Source organism: Polypterus senegalus, chromosome 5, assembly GCF_016835505.1.
Source record: "Polypterus senegalus isolate Bchr_013 chromosome 5, ASM1683550v1, whole genome shotgun sequence".
NCBI classification, from domain to species: Eukaryota; Metazoa; Chordata; class Cladistia; order Polypteriformes; family Polypteridae; genus Polypterus; species Polypterus senegalus.
Genome location: NC_053158.1, coordinates 170,744,080 through 170,763,443, shown reverse-complemented (window position 1 = coordinate 170,763,443; position 19,364 = coordinate 170,744,080). Strand labels below are relative to the sequence as shown.

The 19,364-nt window shown below is 36.4% G+C and overlaps 1 protein-coding gene across 3 annotated transcripts; it reads right to left on the bottom strand.

Moving 5' to 3' along the window:
• Positions 1-8,317: 8,317 nt before the first annotated feature.
• shha (sonic hedgehog signaling molecule a) lies at positions 8,318-18,114 on the bottom strand. Of its 3 annotated transcripts, XM_039753625.1 has the most exons (4): positions 15,993-16,032; positions 12,850-12,977; positions 12,444-12,705; positions 8,318-9,302 (listed from the first exon to the last, which is right to left on the bottom strand). In XM_039753625.1, exons 2-4 carry the CDS (start codon positions 12,880-12,882, stop codon positions 8,611-8,613), a joined length of 987 nt encoding a protein of 328 aa, XP_039609559.1. In that variant the 5' UTR covers positions 12,883-12,977; positions 15,993-16,032; the 3' UTR covers positions 8,318-8,610. The 3 variants fall into 3 exon arrangements, with proteins under 3 accessions (XP_039609559.1, XP_039609556.1, XP_039609558.1); XM_039753622.1 differs by lacking the exons at positions 12,850-12,977; positions 15,993-16,032 and adding an exon at positions 17,442-18,114; XM_039753624.1 differs by lacking the exon at positions 15,993-16,032 and having other exon boundaries at positions 12,850-13,033.
• Between the last annotated feature and the right edge of the window lie 1,250 nt (positions 18,115-19,364).

Here is a 19,364-nt window from a genome sequence, read left to right as displayed (position 1 = left end):
GTGATGGGTACACACTGCTGTAAAAAATCAGCGCCTTTAGACGAGATGGAAAACCGAGGTCCTGACTCTGTGGTCCCAGGGCATCTTTCAAAAAGGATAAGGTGTTTCCCAATGTCCTGGCTAAATTTCCCATCACACCCTAGTCATTCTTGCCCCCCATTCATCCTCAATCCCTTATAGGCTATTCCTCTTACCCCTTCACCATCTAATAGTAATGTGTACTGTTGCCAAAATGGCTCCCATCACAGTATCTGGGTGTATGCTACAGGTTGGTGGTGGTTCAAATGGTTCCCCAATGTCTATATAAAGTGATTTAAGTAGGTTAGAAATGCACTACATAAATGTAATCAATTAATTAAATTAAAGTCTCTGGATATCTGAACTTGCAATGCTAATAACTGAACTACTGTGCCACCTGCATTCATTTTTGAGAGTTTAAGTATGCATAACTATAGTGACCTTTTTCATTGCAGTTTTCTAATATAATTTGTTTTGAGCACAACTTGAATATATTTCTGAATGTAAATAAAATTTAAACCAAATTCTTTTGTTGAAAAACAACATGTCAATGCAGTTCACTGTAAAGCTGGATTCAATATGTTGTACTGCTGTTGATATGTGGTTTTGACTTTTCATCAGTTGTATTCCCCTTTGTTAAACTGAACTGGTGTCCCCTTAGGCAGCAGCATCAGAAAGAGAAGATGATTTCAGCTTCAAAGCATTTGAGCCCCATTTTGACTCTCTACTGGTGTCCATGTTCTCTTCCTCAGTATCTACAGGCTGGATTTGATGATTTCATTTTCAGTTCCTTCTCATCTGTAGAGTTGCTGCCAGAGAGATGTAGTTGTATATCGTTGTGTCAGCATCCAGTATGCATCTCTGCTTGATTCTGTGAATTCTTCCTGCTTTACAATGTCTCCAGCTAGGAGAGAAAGAAATTAAATGAAAGGAGACTTTAGCCAACAGAACAAATTATAGCATCTCTGGGGTAAGATTTTGGATTTTACTGACATTTTGTAGGCTTACAGAAAAGAACATTTATTTATGGCATCCTCTTTTCAGTAAAGCATGGAACCATAAGCACACATAAGCACAATTAAAATGTTGCTGCACTAAAAATGATAATTACTTGTAGATAATGAAATTTTAAATGAATATTTCAGCATCATATTGTAAAAGAGGAGCATAATTCAAAAACCAATTGAATTGCTACATTGTTTTTGCAGGTTGTGATTGACACGGATGTACTGGCAACTCTTCTGGGATGGAAAGTGTTATTTTTGCCAGCCAGGTGGGCGCCATTATGTATAGACAGTCAGGATGAATGGGCATCCTGGCCAGGATGAGTGCCGCTCCCTTCCTCAGCTGGGATGCAGGGATAATGGACACATATTGGGAAACTGCCTCTCAATAGCAGATATCCATCCAGTTCACTAGGGGGCAGTACTCCCCACGTGTGCCTCCAGTTTGTGCTCCTGCAAGAGTTCATGGTAATTGTAATTTAGAATGACAAGCCTGTTGAATACCCGGAGGGTCGAAAGAAAGAAAGAAAGAAAGAAAGAAAGAAAGAAAGAAAGAAAGAAAGAAAGATTGTGTTATCTGAGGAAGACTGTGAAGGTAATTGTTAAAATAAATACTCAAATGACCCAGGAATGTATTTTGTGTAGTTGTGTCTGGAATTTGGGGCACAGCTATACCCCCTAGTGGCCACAAAGTAAATCCTAGAAAACTTTACTAAAATAATTTTACACAACTTTACTAAAATTCTGTCTGCAAACATAAGTGGTAAGAGTAACATCCATGAGACGTTCAATTTCTGCTAGAGGTGTCATCACAGAATGCTATTCTCTGATATTCATTATTAAATTAGGACAAAGTTAAGAGAAGCACTCAATGCAGATTTATATGTGTTTGCCTTTTCAGTAAAGTTTACTGACTATATTTAAATCTCAGCCTTTTTAAGCAGTTAACATACCAGATCTAGAAACCACTGTATATAAAATTGTCTTTATTTCTATACACTGACAGCTTACTTCACTAGGTTACCCTGCTCTTCACATGTAATTGAGTGCTCATTTAAAGACAGACATCTTATGTGCAAAAAATGATGTTTAAAAGAAGAAGGCAGATAACTACAGATCATGTGTGATTAATTCAGGGTGACACTGGATAAGAGTAACCTTTAATTTTAACTGCACCCAATGACCAATTATAATCCAATTCTGTCCGTTAAAACAAGAAAATGTGGTTATATGGATCTAGAGAAATAAGCACTAGACCTTGCAGGACTGCACAAACATTGAATGGCCTATAGAATCCCAGTGTTTGGTCATTCACGCTGATGTAAGGAACCGGGCATGGCATATGCATCCAATTTGTCAATGGTAACCATGAAAACTGGCAGTGGCAATTTGTTTTTTGGCACACATAGGGTCCCTAAATATACATTCAGCAATGTGAGAATACCATGACATATCTGCACATCATTTCCTGATCAATTATGTCCTGCGATGATAGCAGAATCATCTGTGAAGAGGCTTTATCAAAAGGATTAAATTAACTGGCATTAGTTTGGAAATAAATTCAGCAACCTTTCCTGTTACTACAACCATATCCCAATCAACTCTCTGTAAATGTGTTGGAAGTAGGCTATTTGAACTAGAGATTGTGAAAGCCAGGCAAGATTCCCTGTGCTAAATGTTTGACTCCTCATTGGGTCCATGTTATAATGAATTTAGATTTCTCTGAGAATAAATGGAAAATCTAATCATGAATTACTATTAGGTTGTTGTTTCTAACAAATTGGCAAGAAATTGGAATTACAGTATGAAAGTTTGCTAGTGTAATTTCATATATGAACATTAAGTAGTAAATTAAATAAATGCATTTGAGGGTGACAAACTAACCTATGTTTAATGTCTGTACTGTAGTATAACATTAGCATTACTTTGAATTTTATTTATTATAGGGACGGCACAGTGGCGCAGTGGTAGCGCTGCTGCCTTGTAGTTAGGAGACCTGAGTTCACTTCCCGGGTCCTCCCTGCGTGGAGTTTGCATGTTCTCCCTGTGTCCGAGTGGGTTTCCTTTAAAGACATGCAAGTTAGGTACATAGGCAATCCTAAATTGTGCTTGGTGTGTGTGTGTGTGCCCTGTGGTTGGCTGGCGCCCTGCCCGGGGTTTGTTTCCTGCCTTGCACCCTGTGTTGGCTGGGATTGGCTCCCGTGACCCTGTAGTTAGGATATAGGGAGTTGGATAATGAATGGATGGATAAATCATTTGCCAATAAATGCCATGGGGTTCTTCAAAATGCTACCACCTCACTCAAAGCCTTTTTCTCTTATTTTCCTTCTTCACTTTTACTCATCTGTGGCAGCTCAGTAATTTTTAAATAAATCTTGCAGCCTTCTTGCAAGTCTTAGCCATCATATACAATGTGTGATACTATGAACTATTTTGGCTTTCTTTCATGCTACTTGTTATACAGATTCCAATAAGGTATTTCCACGCTATTAAATTTTCTAACTCTTCATGCAGCACTTTCACATTTCAAAGTAATAAAATCTATACTGAAGAACTAAAAAGACAGGTTATTCTTTTTCATGAATTTGAAAAAGTCATAAAATTAACAGAAGCTTAATGGTGTTTTTCAAAAACAGTATGTTCCCCAGGCCGTAAGCATTATACCTGAACTAACCAGTTTTGATTTACAAATTCCACTATATATTTTTTACTTTTTGTAGTTGGTAAATAAATTTATGGGCAACATGGAGGTTGAAGAGGGTATCATTACAATTTTGCTGTTCCTGTATTCCAGAATTTGCTTTCCTCCAGGTGTTAATTCCAAAGATTTGTACTTTCCTCCCAAACCCCAAAAATATATACAGACAGATGTATTGTAAATGAGTCCAGCGTGAATTGTGTCCTGGCATGATTTCTGTGTGTCATTGTAAGGACTCACTCCAATGGCGCTCTGCTCTGACCAGAAGAAACTTACTGTACAAAACGAGAATAGGTTTATTCAGTTACTGATGGCTGCACCAAGCAGAGTACAGAACAACTGACTTTTACCATTTGGAAAAATAGGACATGGAAATTCTGTGTTTTCAGTAATCCAAAGTGGCTATCTCAGCAGCACATAGTGTTTAAGGTTAAGTATTCAAACACCCTTCTTTTTTTGCAGACTTACTTTACCAGTTAATTAGTTGTAGTTTAGAAGAGTAATGATTTCAGTTAAAGGAATTCTAGTTAATATGAAAATTAGTTTATAGTTCAAATTAGTTACAAAGTCTGTAGTGCTAGGGTGTTGTACCATGTTAGCCATTATGAATGTAGAGAAAAGCCAAGCAAAATGACACCTTTTATTGGCTAACTAGAAAGATTACAATATGCAAGCTTTCGAGGCAACTCAGGCTCCTTCTTCAGGCAAGATGTCAAGACAAAGTCTATAATTTAATAAGTGTACAGATGTCTGAGATAAGGTCTCATGAGAAAATATGGGATATGATTAATTACTGAATATACTCCAGAGTTTAAAACAGTGTTTTTTATGTTTTTCAATTATAATTCTTCAAGCCCAAGATTGTATGCCTAGTCTCCATTGTTGTAAAGTATTTTCAGGACTATAACATGCTATTTTAGTGTGCGACCCCTAGAGGTCTCAGTTAAACCGTAGAATTTCAACAGAGCTGATGTATGTTTTATTATACGCATTCATAATCTGCCCATTAAGTATTATGTTACACTTACCATATAGAAAGTGAAATTGTAGCACACAAAAAGCATGGGCTCTCAAATAAATACTAGCAATAGCTGGGGGCAGCTAAAATAACTCCTGATTATAATTTCAATATCATAACTTTAGACTCAATGCTTTAACTCTAATATTAATTTATAATTTAGTCTGTGATTTTTATAAACTACCTGCTAATATATGTCACATATATGGTTACCCTTTTAATCACATGTATTATCATTGAGTTTCCATTTTTCATTCTAAATTTGCTTGGATATTGATAATTATTTGAAAGTTTATTTAATCTGAAATAATTTGTGTTTGCCGCCACTTTCATTTTTACCACTAATTACGTTTGATGGATTTCTAATGTTGTAAGACATTTTATATTTTAACTTCTGTTCTTCTGTGTTACTGGGACATGATCAGAAGTCATTAATGATCCATATGTACCCAACAGTTTTGTTTAAAAATATAGTGCACTACCAAAAATTACACAATGAAAATAGTAGCACACTATAAACAAGATAAAAACAGGGAATAGATTTAGGCCCATTGATCGTGAATTTTAAAAATGCAACATTGCTTAATCAAACATAGGTTTGACTGTCTTAAGTGACATTCAGGAAGAAACTACCGTTCAGAAGGATTTTAATTATATTAGCTGTCTTATTTTGCGTGCATAAATATTTACAACTTATACTGACAGCTCATTCAACACATATTGATAGGACAATAATGGCCCTGTGGTCTTGTAATGCGTGGCTGTGAAAAGGGATGGATAGAAGTTGTGTGCAGTAATTAGAGGTGGTTGATGTTAAAATTTCAAATATGTTTAAAGATTAAATTCCAAATCTTTAACAACATTGCAGAAATCTAAATGTAATGTTTAAGGGGTAATTTCAAAATCTGTAATATCATAAATCCTGATTTTCTGTGGAGCACAACTCTTAGTTGTTACAAAGTAGAATGAATCAAACTAATTATCTGTGTGTTTTGTAAACCACAATCAGATGTATACCAACATGTACCAGAGGAAGGAGTTATTTTGTATTACTCAAGACGGCAAATGTGAACAAAGAACAACTGACTAATGATTGGCCACTTTCATTGACCAATTATGACAGTCTAAGGAATCAAGTTGCCGTATTTTTTGCTTTATTTGAAACAATGATGTCTGTTGTACCATAGCCGACTTGCTGGCAGATTCTTTTTTCATTTTATTTTCCATGCAGTAATATACATTTGGCAACTGTGACCACAAAGTCAACTCCCGTACAATAATGCCTGCTACAATGTATGTGATAACACGGCTCATTAAGCTTAACTATATGTAGCAAAAATGAACACTACACTGTCTGTGCTGCAATTTTCAACTATATATTTCAGAATTCAGAAGGAAATTGTTTTGATACACTTTTAGAAAGAGGGACGAAACAACAATATAGAGTAAGAACTACTGGTGTCTCAATAATAAAACTATCTTGTTATCCATACCAGTTCCATGACAATGTGAATGTAGTGTTATGGTAAAAACTGTCAAATTTCTTTCATTTACACTACTATCTGTAACCCGTTCAAGTCGATTCAATACATGTACAAGGATAATAATAGTAAGTCTCTGTAGTAGTGAATTTTAAGGAGAGATGCGGATTGGGAATGAAGTCTTTGGAGCATGATGAGGACATCTTCCATGTACTGGATTGTATGCATTTAAGCATCACAGCCTTCCCCACAGTTTTGCATTTGATTTCTGTAAAACAACATGATGATTGTTTTGATGTGCTTATAAATAGGCAAATAAAAAAAGAAGAAAAACAACAGTTACATGCCGAGTTAGAAGACACAAAGTAATTTCAACTGAGATTTTGCTTCCGTATTTGACAGGACAGCTTATGACTTTGCCTGCGGGATTTACACCGTATCAGCAATGCTACAAGTCTGATAATAGTCATGATCAAAAAAGGAAGTTTTGAACATTTTAATTGCTTACAAAAATAATAATAATAAAAACACATTTACCTTTTATTGTCTTTTTATTTATGACCTCACTGTAAACTCCCTTTTGGAGATGTTTTCTAAACCAATGCCCCACACTGATAACATTACTTCCCCTGTGTTGTTTTAAAACAATAGCTTGACAAATTCAGTTTCATCCCTTTTTCAGGCCATGAGGATTCTTGTTAATGGTCCTCATAATAATACAGATTAGGTATAATCGTTACTCAAAAGTGAATTGTCTTGTCAAATTTCAGTTTACTGAAATTCATTTTCATTATTGATTTTTCAATTAACATGCAATGATCGAGATGCCTTCTGACACTTTCTAGTATGTAGCAGCTAACATAAATAACTTTCTTTTCCATGTAAATAACTTTGACATTACGGTTGTTAGAGCAGGCAAAATGTTCAGTCTTTCCTTGTACTTTTTTGTCACATTTGTAATATTTCTTAATTAGAGATTTCACTTTACCCAGAACTAGCAGACACATAAGTGCATACGAGCCTTTTATATTCTGTATTACTTAACTTAAAGGGGAAAAACGAATGGTGGCCATAAAACTGACCTATACATAGTGATCTGGGAATAAATGAACATACCCAGTAAAACAGTAATGTCAAAACAGCAAGTGATTGTACACTGGAAAGTTCATAATCAACTTAATCAGCTGATGCAGTAAATGAAGTGATAAGTAATAAAACAAGATAAAAAACTACTTTCCAAATTTTCACCATGACAATGTTAGTTCGTTTGTTATCAGAACTTAATAAAATCAATTTCACTTATTCCTAATAAAAGCAAATTGTAATTTGATTTACTGGCACTGAAAGTCCAACTGTTTAAAAAAAATAGGACTGGATATAATTTTTTTCCCAATATTAAGAACCATGTGTTGAATGACAAAAATATGACAGATGTAGCATGAATATTTCCTTTATCTTAGGTTTGTAATAAAACATAAATAAATTCTAAATAACTCTTTAAACACTGTCTCAATAAGAAAACTGAAGGGCATGGACACTTAAAAGTCTTAAATACTAATCAAATTCTGACTCTTGTGTCTTTTATTTCTATAAAACTAATTAACTATTACAAAATATGCAAAAAATACATTTTAGTAAATTTACACCAGTTATGTTTTTAAAATTTCTTAAATGAAACATCTTGGTTGCCTGTACTACTAGAGACTATAAGTGGAAATTGTCAACATGTGCAGTTAAACAGTTTCTGAAAGAAAATTAAAAAATATATATATATATATATAATCTTGTCTCTGTGATTCTTCCCCGTTTATACAACACGCTGCAATTCCCAAATAATATATAAAAATAAAATAAAAAAAAACCATAATCATGAACACAAAATCGTACAAGATGGCCAAGACTTTATATTTTGCAACTATTTAAATTAAAATAATATATTCTCATATCTTACACTATTTCAAATAACGAAATGTAATTCAGTAACGATCTGTCAAAAATCTAATTTACAATTCTGTGTATAAAAATATAATTTATGGACCCCCAGTGAAGTATGCACCCTCAGCAGGTTAACAGTCATTTTAAGCACAAACGTTGCTGGTTTTTTTTTTTTTTCTTTTTGTTTTCTTAAACTGAAGAAAAAAATGTGCACTGGACTCAAAATTTGAGTTCAGTTACAGTAGTGACAGTTCAAGAGAAAATAAATTACTGAAATAGTAGGTTTAAGGCTCTTGAGGGTCCATTTATTCTTTGAGGAGAAAAAGTGTATATGTCAATGAAATAAATATTCCAGAACTTCTTTGTGGGGTCTCTGTCTCTTTAGTCCTACTTTCATTTTTGTCCTAAATAAAAAAGAACAAAGTCTTTTAATATTCTTTAAATTTGTTAACACCTTCAACTAGAGTTCATTGCCATTCCAAGTGGATGAATGGAGTCATTGACCAAGAGCCATGTTCCTATGTGATACAGAGCATTGGAATACCAATGAATGCCATCTTCTTGGCCAGTACTGTTGGTTATTGAATTGTCTTTTGGGAACAATAAAGATGTTAGTCCATATACCAATCGGACAGGTCCAAATGCCCAATGTGCCAGTCTGTGTTCTTCTATCACAGCATAGCAGGATGCTAGTATATGATCAACTACGATGGTACCATGGGTAGTGATTGGTGCAAAGGCATCTTTATGCTCTTCCAAGTAAATCCTTTTAACTGTAACCAGTTGGAGCGGATCACTTGCACCTTCAGCTACATAGACCTGTTGCCCAGGTTTTACTTTACTTGCAAATGTTGTCTTCATTAATGAGCCGCCAGTAGTGTTATCAGACACAAACAGAAGATGGGCAGCTGTGAGAGTGATCTTTTTGCCAATCTCCTCTGTTTCAATGACATAATAAATTCTCCTGGTATTGCTGTCTTTGTCTGCAAACATAATGAAATCTGTAAAAACGAGGCCTCCTTGGTCATTCACTGCCAATAGTTTGTCTCCAGGGATCAGATTTTTCACTAGTTTTGGTTCTCCGTTACTCAGTATCACAGAGGATGAACCAGGAAAACAACCACCTGATTTAGCAGCCACAGAGTTTTCTGTAAGACAGAAACATGAAAAAGCACAAGTCAGTTTAAGGCATACTGTACACCTTTTTAGTATATAACTGGTAACATTTCAAAGACCATTACTGATTACATGGCAGCACACACTAAATATATTATAAAAGGTTATTACAGTAGGTAAACAGCCTGACTTCTGCGATAAAATTAAGAAAGTCAAGATATCCAGAAAGATTAGCAAAGTAGTGTCAAGCAAACAGGCTATCATATTGATAGTGCAAGGGTTAAGAGGGGGCCAGAAAGATAATGTAACCCAGGCCGAAGCCGATTTGTAGAATTAGGTTATTCTCAATTGCAGGTTGTTTCATCTCTCTCTCTCTCTCTCTCTCTCTCTCTCTCCATCTCTCTCTCTCACTCTCTCTCTTTCACTCTCTCTCTCTCTCTTGTCTTCGTTAAAGCCCAAAAGATATCCCGTTGCTAATCAATTTGTAAGACTACCGCATTACAAAGACACTTAACGCGTTATCAGGAAATCGCTTTCTGTTTGCAAGCAAGAGGTCGGGGGTTATTGATTTGTTAAAGACTTTCGTGGCCATCATATGACAAAAATCTCAAGTGGACACTATTTGCTATGTGAAGGAACTTCCTGAGAAAACAACTGTTCTCCTCTTCAATCTCAAGTCAGCATTTTAGTAATCCTGAAATTTTCAGCGCCCTCCATCCATAATGTGAGGTAAAACCCCGCACAAATCTAAAAGAAAGAGGTGTGAAAAGGGAAAGCCTAGAGATGTGCAAGCTCGGTTCTTCTAATTAAAAACCGATAAAGAGCAGACATTGTCATTCAAATTCGCTTAATAGATGAACCCACTCTTGGAGGGAAGGACACTGACACTTTTCCCAGCTCCTTTCCCATATTTGCTCAGGTGCAGGAGCTCTAATGTGCCAATTCACGCACATACTCTCAAGGAAAAAAAAAAAATACAAGCCGCTGCGACCACTATTTGCACAGCAGAGCCACTCAAGATGTGTATTTGAATTTTAAATGAAGCCAATGTCTCTAAATGCTCGCAGCAGCCCATCAATGTCCTTTTACGACCACTGCCTAACTGACAATAAATTCAAGCCTTGGGAGAACTCTTCTTTACATTCCAGTCTCCGGGATCATACTTTTAGCAAACAGAGATGGGGAGAAAGGAATCTTCCTGCTCAGTATTTACGCGTTTAATCTTCTCATAAGATGCTTTGGCATGAAATGAGGTGGCAACAATTGAAAACCAGCTTTAGTCGACATTGCGCTGCTGAAATCAGCCTGGGTACAGTCACACGACCCTGCATGACATAGATCAAATATGATCTAAAAAGCTCAAGGTGTGCGGTGAATTTTAAACAGTAGCTTTGCCACTTGCTGTTTTAATACAATATGTGTGTGATGGGATTATTACATTCATCTGGTGTTACATAGTTGACCAAAACGCGAACAATAAGATAATTTAGAAAACCTCTATAGCCCTTCTCGTTCAAATGTATAGTGTCAGAGGCAATGGTCTTATCCTTCACAATTCTAAGATTAAATCCCTTTTACAAGACTGCTTCTATTAAGGAAATCCGTCACATTCTTTCAGGGATACAAAACATAATTCCCAATGTTATCCGGTGCAGAATTTTCAAATCTACTAAACTTCATATTAAACAAGATGAATTGCGGGTCTGACACCGGTGGGAAAATTATTCATGAACGGTCGACGGCTTTAAGTCAGCCTTTTTATAAGATACAGGCAGCAAAATTGTTATTTTTCTATTTGCATAAAATATGAAACAACAAAAACTGTATTCAATTTTGTTAATGGCTTTCAATACAAGGAGATTACAGATTTTTAATTTCAATATCAAGTTAAATTTGATTTACTAGTCAAATGTATTAAACTTTTTTTTCTCTTGAAACAGAATACACAACGCCTACATGTTGAACATGCACACAAATAACCAGCCTTAGTATTGAAAAGTGATTCGAATTAATAAAACAACTCCGTTATACCTGAGAAGCCGTTTCTTAGAATGTAAGATATTTGCATGTACATATTTACAAATTTAAATAACCAGTTTTCACTTCATATTCTAAACTATTGCTATTCATTCTCAAAACGCAGAGTGGCGTTACATGAACATAATATAATCTTTCACGTTTATCGGATTAGGTGTATTTCAACATTTCTGTGCACGTGATTATTAAAGATCTGACAAACACTTTCACCACTCTAGATTTAGGGAAAAAAAGTCTATAATCTTTTGACTAGTTTTTGGTTCAAAAGTTAATTTAGCTTCAGTTATTTCGTTAAAAGTACCCATTTACAAAAAAGAAATTGACTTTTCAAATTGCAAACAAACAAATACATAACAGAAACTTATTTGTCGGGAAAGGCTTTACCAGGACATAGCAGTTCAATTTCCAAACGAATCCCATCATCAACTATACATTCATCGCCATACTTCATTTATTCATTCGCTACAACAATCTTCTTTTTGGATAATGTCATGAGTCATAAAAACATAAACTTAACCGCAAAAGATTAACAACGGAGCAAATGATTTCATTATTGACTACCGTAATTACAGATGAGGGGTAATGGTTAACCAAATGTCTTTAACATATCAGACCTCTCACACCTAAGTGCACGTTTATATTACTCATGAGCCACAAATGAGATTTTCTTTTCCTTTAAACGAAACCAATAACTTTCGCCTTTTCAGTTTCCACCACAGATGTCCCAGTAAATGCACCGTTTGGAGTGGGTGAGCCCAAACAAAACGGTGGGCACAGTAAAATGGCTACAAAAACCTGTCCTGCTTCGCAGATACTGTATGGTTACAACAAATAATGATCCTTATTCAATAACAGATTATCTTGTGTTGCAAAACTTATGATTTTAATAATTTTAGATTTCCATATTTAGTGAAAAAATTTGTTTTTAATAAGACTGTCATATAATAATTTAGTATAAAGAAATTTATATAAGTTTCTTTGGGATGCCACATTTATTTGAAATTATTCACAGTTTACGCTCCTATTTTTAAAAAATAAATTCAAGCAAATGGTATTTTTTCAGCTATGGTTAGATTGCATTAATTTCCTTTTTATTTACCTCATTTTGCCCCCTTCAGTAATATAAATCTTTTTACCTGCTTTTACTGAACAATGTATGTGGGCTTTTGACTCATAATAAACCCAGTCAAAGCCAGCCTCCACTGCCAGCCTGGCAAGCATGCCATATTTGCTGCGGTCTCTGTCCGAGGTAGTGATATCAACGGCTCTCCCTTCATAATGCAGAGATTCTTCAGAGTGGTGACCATCTTCATCCCAGCCTTCAGTTACTCTCAGCTTCACGCCAGGCCACTGATTCATTACTGAGATTGCCAAAGAGTTCAATTTGTCCTTACATCTCTACAAAAATAAATAAATACAAAAGGAAAAAAGTTTTATTAAGAAGCCATAAAATGAAAGAACTTCCTTTGGTATACAGCTATAAAAGCATGAACCCTAGACAAATATGTATCCAACGTTACTGAATTTGTTTGTGTGACTTACACTGCGATAGCTGATATCTTGACTTTGAGACATGTTTAAACTCAGGTGGTATTGAAAACAAGCTTATCTTAATTTTGATTGACAAACTATACTGCAGTTTTCAAGTCAGTGCAGGGCAACCACTGCAACTAGAAGGAATACAATAAAGAAATAATACAGTTTAGTAATGACTTCTGTAATTCCACTAATTTGTTTTTCTTTAATCAGCACTACATGACTTTTAAACTAACATGATACTGAAAATTGAACCACGTCATATTTAACAACATGTGCTAGAATGAAAAGAGTTACAATAAAGCAAATTTGACTTGGACTTTATATTAAAATGACCAAAAATGATATACATAGTTATTTTTAGGTGCACTGTTATACCTTTGCTATTACATAACTAATATTTAAATTAACCATCTACTTATGTCATGAGAGTTGGACAAACTTTAAAGTTTCTTCCAGGTGTGTGTTGAATTGACTAATATGAATTGAAATGTTTAAATGAACTTCATAATGCCAAACAGTATGCCCACAACATGAAAAGAATGTATGCATGCGTAAGAAGAGTTCATATTTTACAAAATTACTTATATTCATTGTTACTTACACTTATTTATACAGAGGTGAATAATGTGTTTAATTTCTGTCAATCAAATTGAACTGTACTCACTACTTTCCTATTCAGTGTATAATCTACTAATAAAGCTAAATCCCAAAAATGACAGGAGTACAGAAAAGTACAAGGACACCAAATCAACATCAATACAAAGACTAGACTGCAAGAAACGGAGTTACCATTGTGATGTTTATTATTATTATTATTATTATTATTATTATTATTATTATTATTATTATGTTTTATGTTTCTATCAATCTCTTTAGCAACCTGAAGCAAAGGAGGGTCATCCCCAGAACACAGAGATGGAAAGCTTTGGCAAAGCACCCAAACAGGACTCAATGAAACATTTTCCTATACTTTCCACCTTATCCTTTGAATATGTGTGCTATATTTGGGAAGAAAATGCCAAACCTTCGTAATGGTGCACACATTTCGTTAAGGGAAACAGACACCTGGCTTGGAAATCTCAATATAGCTATGTCTATATATTGTATAATCGTCAAGCCCAATATAATGGAACTTGAAATATAGCACTTAGTAACCTCTCTTGAGACCTTCCACCGGGATGCTTAGCCTTCTCCAAGACAACTCTGTCCAACACTTTACCAATATGTCAAATAAAACATCACAAAGACGCTTTTCATCGGTCCCAGAATGGGACAGAAACTTTCATTATTCATGTAGTGTTACTTTTAGGAACGTGATTTGACTGCCTATGAAGAACTGTGAAACTATGATGAAACATGAATGTATTTTACTTTCTTCTATACCAATACTTATTTTGCATTTTTTTCTATTAAAATAAGGAGCTTAGAACCTTGACATTCCTCATTTTAAAAAACACTTGTCGTACATCCTGTGATATAGTATACTAGTACATGTGATTTTTAACGAAACGTGCCAAACTAAACGGCCGGTGTCTTGCAAGCATTTTGCTCCGCGGATGGCGAGTTCTGCGGCGTCGGCCGAAGCGTAGCCGGTTCTATAACTCAGTCCCCCTTTCATTCCGAACACCGATTAAGAAACATAAAGATCAAAATGCCCAAGATTGCGCTGAGCGCTCATAGCTCGCTGTCAGGAAGAGGCCTGCCAAGCCTCTCCGCGCGCACTCTGAACAGGATTGCCAGAGTCAAAAGCCGTGAAGCCCAAACTATTTATTAATTCATTGGGTCGTGTGCCGCAAATCAAGCCCAATTCTGCTCAGTCACCGTGAAGCCCAGCAGGACCCTCTGCTTAGCGCTTTGTGCTTTATACAAAGTTGTTCAACAAGCCCTCGCTGCCAGTCCTTAATCTCTTCACAAATGAATTGCTTAAAGGAAACACTTAACAAGTACCTGTCAGAGTAAACAACCTGGTGGGCTCTGCAAACTTAAGCAGGATTTTTTTCTTGGTTAATAAATTGTGACTGGCTATTTGTCTTGGTTGCATTTTAGTATCAGAGAAATCCCACATGCACGTTAATAACACGGCGCTTCTTTGAGGTGATCCCCGCCGGTTGCACGGAAGCCTACATCTTTGTACTTAAAAGTCGCTCGAGTTTACTCCGTGCTGATATCAATGATTATATGCCGCCCGAGGTAAACTCGTTTATTGCCATAATAACTTTACCTGGTATATGATTTACATTTAAGTTAAGGATAAAAACCACACCAGAACTCGGTTTTATCTTCAGCGTAAATGCCCCGCAGGGTACCCTATTCGTCTAAACAGACGGCTTTTGATCCGTTAACCGTTTCGGCAGATAAACCCACATTCAGCATTTTAAAATGAACGTTGGTTTGCAAAGAATGTGCAAGAAGAAACGCTTTATTACGCCGGTGAGACGTGAAACTAACAATTGGGCTGTCAACTTGCATTTCTGTAAACTGGCATGAACAGGTATAGCCAATACATGAAAGCAGCATCTTCGCGGCGAGCATGAGGTGCTCTGAAACAATAATTTAAAAATGAAATGATATCAAAGCGGGAGCGAATCCCCGACTGTAACTGCCTCTCTTTGAGGACCTTATAAAGCCTCCGGAGTCATTCAGATTAAACCCATAGAAACGTTTCACAAGAGACTCCTTCTAATCGCAAAGTCGGTGATGGACTATTAAGAAAGATGTCAGCTGTCAAAAAAATCCATGCCTGTTCAGCTTGCCACCAATGCTCCGTCGGACTAATATGAGTTGCTTTTGTTTAATACAGTTGAGAGAAATTGACAGAAGGTCATAAGTTCAAATGCTGCCAGCTAATGCAGCAAGAGTGGCAAGTGGAGTAGAAGAGGCAGTCTACTCCCAGGGAATTGCCTCTGTCTTGAGCGCTAACATCTTTTAAAAGCACAGCCGGGACAAATGCGTCTCAACAGCAAAATTCAATTCAGCCAGCACCCTAACAAAGCAGAGAAACATTGCAATATTAAAACAGAAAATAAATATCCTTTGGTATTTTTTCATTTTACGAAAAAAGGCACAACAGTCTCTTAGATAAAGCAGAATGCATCTCTGAATGATGCTCTTCTGTTACCATTGGTTGTATAAAAAAAGATACAAACTGAAATCCTAGCTGTTCCGATCGATAAAAGAGGAGTAAGTGGAGCTGAAAATGCAAGATGTGTCTGACTTGGTGCGGATCACTGTCTTGCAGCTTCAGTAACGATGACCGAGGGCTATGTGGGACTGAGCTGACTCTTCACTGATGGAACTGGGGGGTGGGGGCTGTCACCGTCTCTCACAAGGTTATGATTTGAATCGGATATTATGAACGTGCGTGTGGGAACGTGTGCCTCTGTGTGCAAGAGTGGATGTCGATTTTCGCTGCACACGAGAAGGAAACTGAATTTCCCATTGTGGTGAAGGTAGTGAATATTTAATCGTGCCTCCGCGTGCCACGCGCTGCACACTCCTGAGGGTCCTGTAATATTTAAAGAGGTTTATTCCATAGAGCACCACCGCCCCGTGTCTCTAAATCGCCCCACACACTTGCCGCTGCATGGAAGGAAGGAATTCACTGCAGAAACCAATTCAAAGGCTAATAATAGCTAGATCGCTCAACGCATCTGCAGTGATCATTTTTCTGACCCAAATTAAATATGAACTAGTCTATGCAAACGGGTCATGCAGATAAAGTCTATTCAAGCTCATAGGTCATCATTACTCTCGCCTCCCCTGTCTCCGTCTCCTTGACAAGCAGGAAGAAACAGTCGGCTCCAATAGGTTAATAACTGATGCTGAATAATGTCAGAACGGTATTCTTATTCATCTAACAAACACGTCGCACTCACAAAGTATGAAGTTGCATATTTAAAATATCACGAGGTTAATCTTTGAGTTCCGCTTACAGTGTCACAAAATATATTTCAAGAAAATAGCATTATTTTCATGCTCTAATGCACACCTCTGCGAATGAATGCTTTGCGGTATGTGCGGTGTAATTGCTCAAATCCTAAAGGCGCATTTAAAAGAAAGGTCGAGAAAGCGACTTTCCATGACTGTATTATAGTTACATTTATAGATTCCGTCTGTCATTCACATGATTTCCCTGTCTCGCTGTTATTCGGTACCGTTAATTCACACATGTATACACATACATACATGCATACACACGTATGAACGTGCGTGTGCGCGCGCCCGTACAGACACTATAAATATGTTCGGCACTATACCTTATGGAGCAGAATTCATAGTACTCCATATGAATGTCCAGTTGTTCAACAGAGTGTTCCCATCCTCTGAGGTACCTACTTTCATTACTAAAGATGCAACCCAAAGGCCTATTTTAACAATACCCAGAATACCAGTAAAATTTAATTTATAATTGCTCGCGACTTGCTACTACCCATAAATGACTTTCAAAGATTGACATAAGCATACCACAAATCAATGAAGGCTTTAAACTTCATAAGCTTGTTGCACGCATATTTTTTTGCGGCTAAAGAAAAAAAAAAAATAGCCACAGATGCGTCTGTTATTTCTTTCTTTCATTTTTTTTCTTTTTACTCTACCTGTGTCATTAGTCTGTCAGCAGCTGTGTTTTCTTCATCCTTAAAAATAATGTCGGGATTGTAATTGGGAGTCAGTTCCTTAAATCTCTCTGAATTCCTAGTAGTCTTCCCTTCATATCTGCCACTGGCCCCTAGGGTCTTCTCTGCCACATTGGGAATGAACTGCTTGTAAGCTAAAGGAGTCAGTTTTTTCGGGTGTCTTCTTCTCCCGTAGCCCCTTCCTGGTCCACAAGCCATCCCGAAGGAGACCAAGGAAGCACATATGAAGCCGGCTAACACGATTCTCGTCAGAAGCAACATTCCGTCCATTGAATCTAATTACTTGAAGCCTCTTCTGTGTCTATCTCTCTCTCTCTCTCTCTCTCTCTCTCTCACTCACTCACTCTCGCTGCTCTTCTCTCGCTCGCTTTGCAGTGTCCTTGTCTCGTCTCCTTCTGTTACTATCCACCGATACCTATAGAGGCAGGTGCAGAAATGACAGGCTTCAGGTTGCTGATAACGGAACACATCAGAGTTGTGTCTTTTAAGCGGAAAAATAAAAAAGGCGGAATTTAATGGTAGCCAGGCTGCAGACGCTTGTGAAGAGAGTCTGCCTTTAGTGCTATGTATTATAGCTGTGATCTACGGCAGGGAAGGAAGCTGATTGGCTCTGCCAGACAACAAACCCTTCTGATGTTATCCCGCAAGAGGAAAAAAAAAATCTTTAAAGATTTTTCTTTTCACCTGAAGGACTGGAGTTAACGAAAGGGACTGCCCCTTTTTGGGAAACATTAATTACAAAGCGCCCTTCTAGCCAGACCGCGCCCCCCCAACACTCACACTTCACCCGCTTGTCTGGGCTTAATATAATACAATTCTCAGGCACCGTGAAATCATTTAATATAAAGATTGTGTTACGTGACATAGGGACATGCTAGCATCGTTGACCATAAACCAAGTATACTCTAAGTTCTGTATTGTTAAGAGTCTTTGTTTCGGATTATTATTCTGTAACTAATGTGTATATTTGACTTAAGCAAAAGTTATAAAGCTTTGTCAAAAATGTATGCGTATGTGGAATCAAAGTGCAGGACTCGATCTCACCAGCTATAGGGGAAGTTGAAGAGTTTTATACTCAGTTGTGGTAAGCGTTGACAATGTGAATAAATCTCGGGAAGCGCAAATATAAATATTTGTATTGATATTTTGATAAACTTCATTGACTGGCTGACGCCGAAAGAAAAAATGCAGAGGTTCTCTGATGCGATCCACTTTTCGGGAATGTTCTACTGATGAAATATAAAGTTAAATTTATTCATTTTAAAATTCATAATTGTTTTGATATCACATAGCTAACAATTACCGTTTCTTGAATTGTAATATATTTACAGACGCTTATATGCTTCTTAAAACCGTGTACTAATTTTGCTGTTATTGTTTATTCAGTTTCAAACTATTTTAAGTGTGTTAAGTGCTTTTAAAAATGCACTATCTATCTATCTATCTATCTTCAGGCAAGAAGCAAGTTTAACTGTTAAAAAGACTTTTACACATTAAATTAAAAGTATAATTAAAGTTATAGCCTCCTCAAGTCACAAGGATGTTTTACTACTACATTTGTGTTAAAAAGATTACATGCTTTGACTTGAACAGTCCACAACAACAAGTGTTATGTAAATAAATGCAAATACTTGTATATACTGTAGGTGGGTTTACATATATTACAACAATTTATTAGTGTAATTATTATTATTATTATTTCTCTCTCTCTCTCTCTCTCTGTATCTTTTAGTCAATATAAAAGTGACCAAAGAGAAACAGGTTATAGGAAAAGTAATTGAAAAGACTCAAGGTTCATCTAAAACAATGAACCAACAAATCTTCTTACAGTATATGTTGTTCCTGTTAGCATCTCAGGATAAGATAATATTTGCAGTAGCCTGG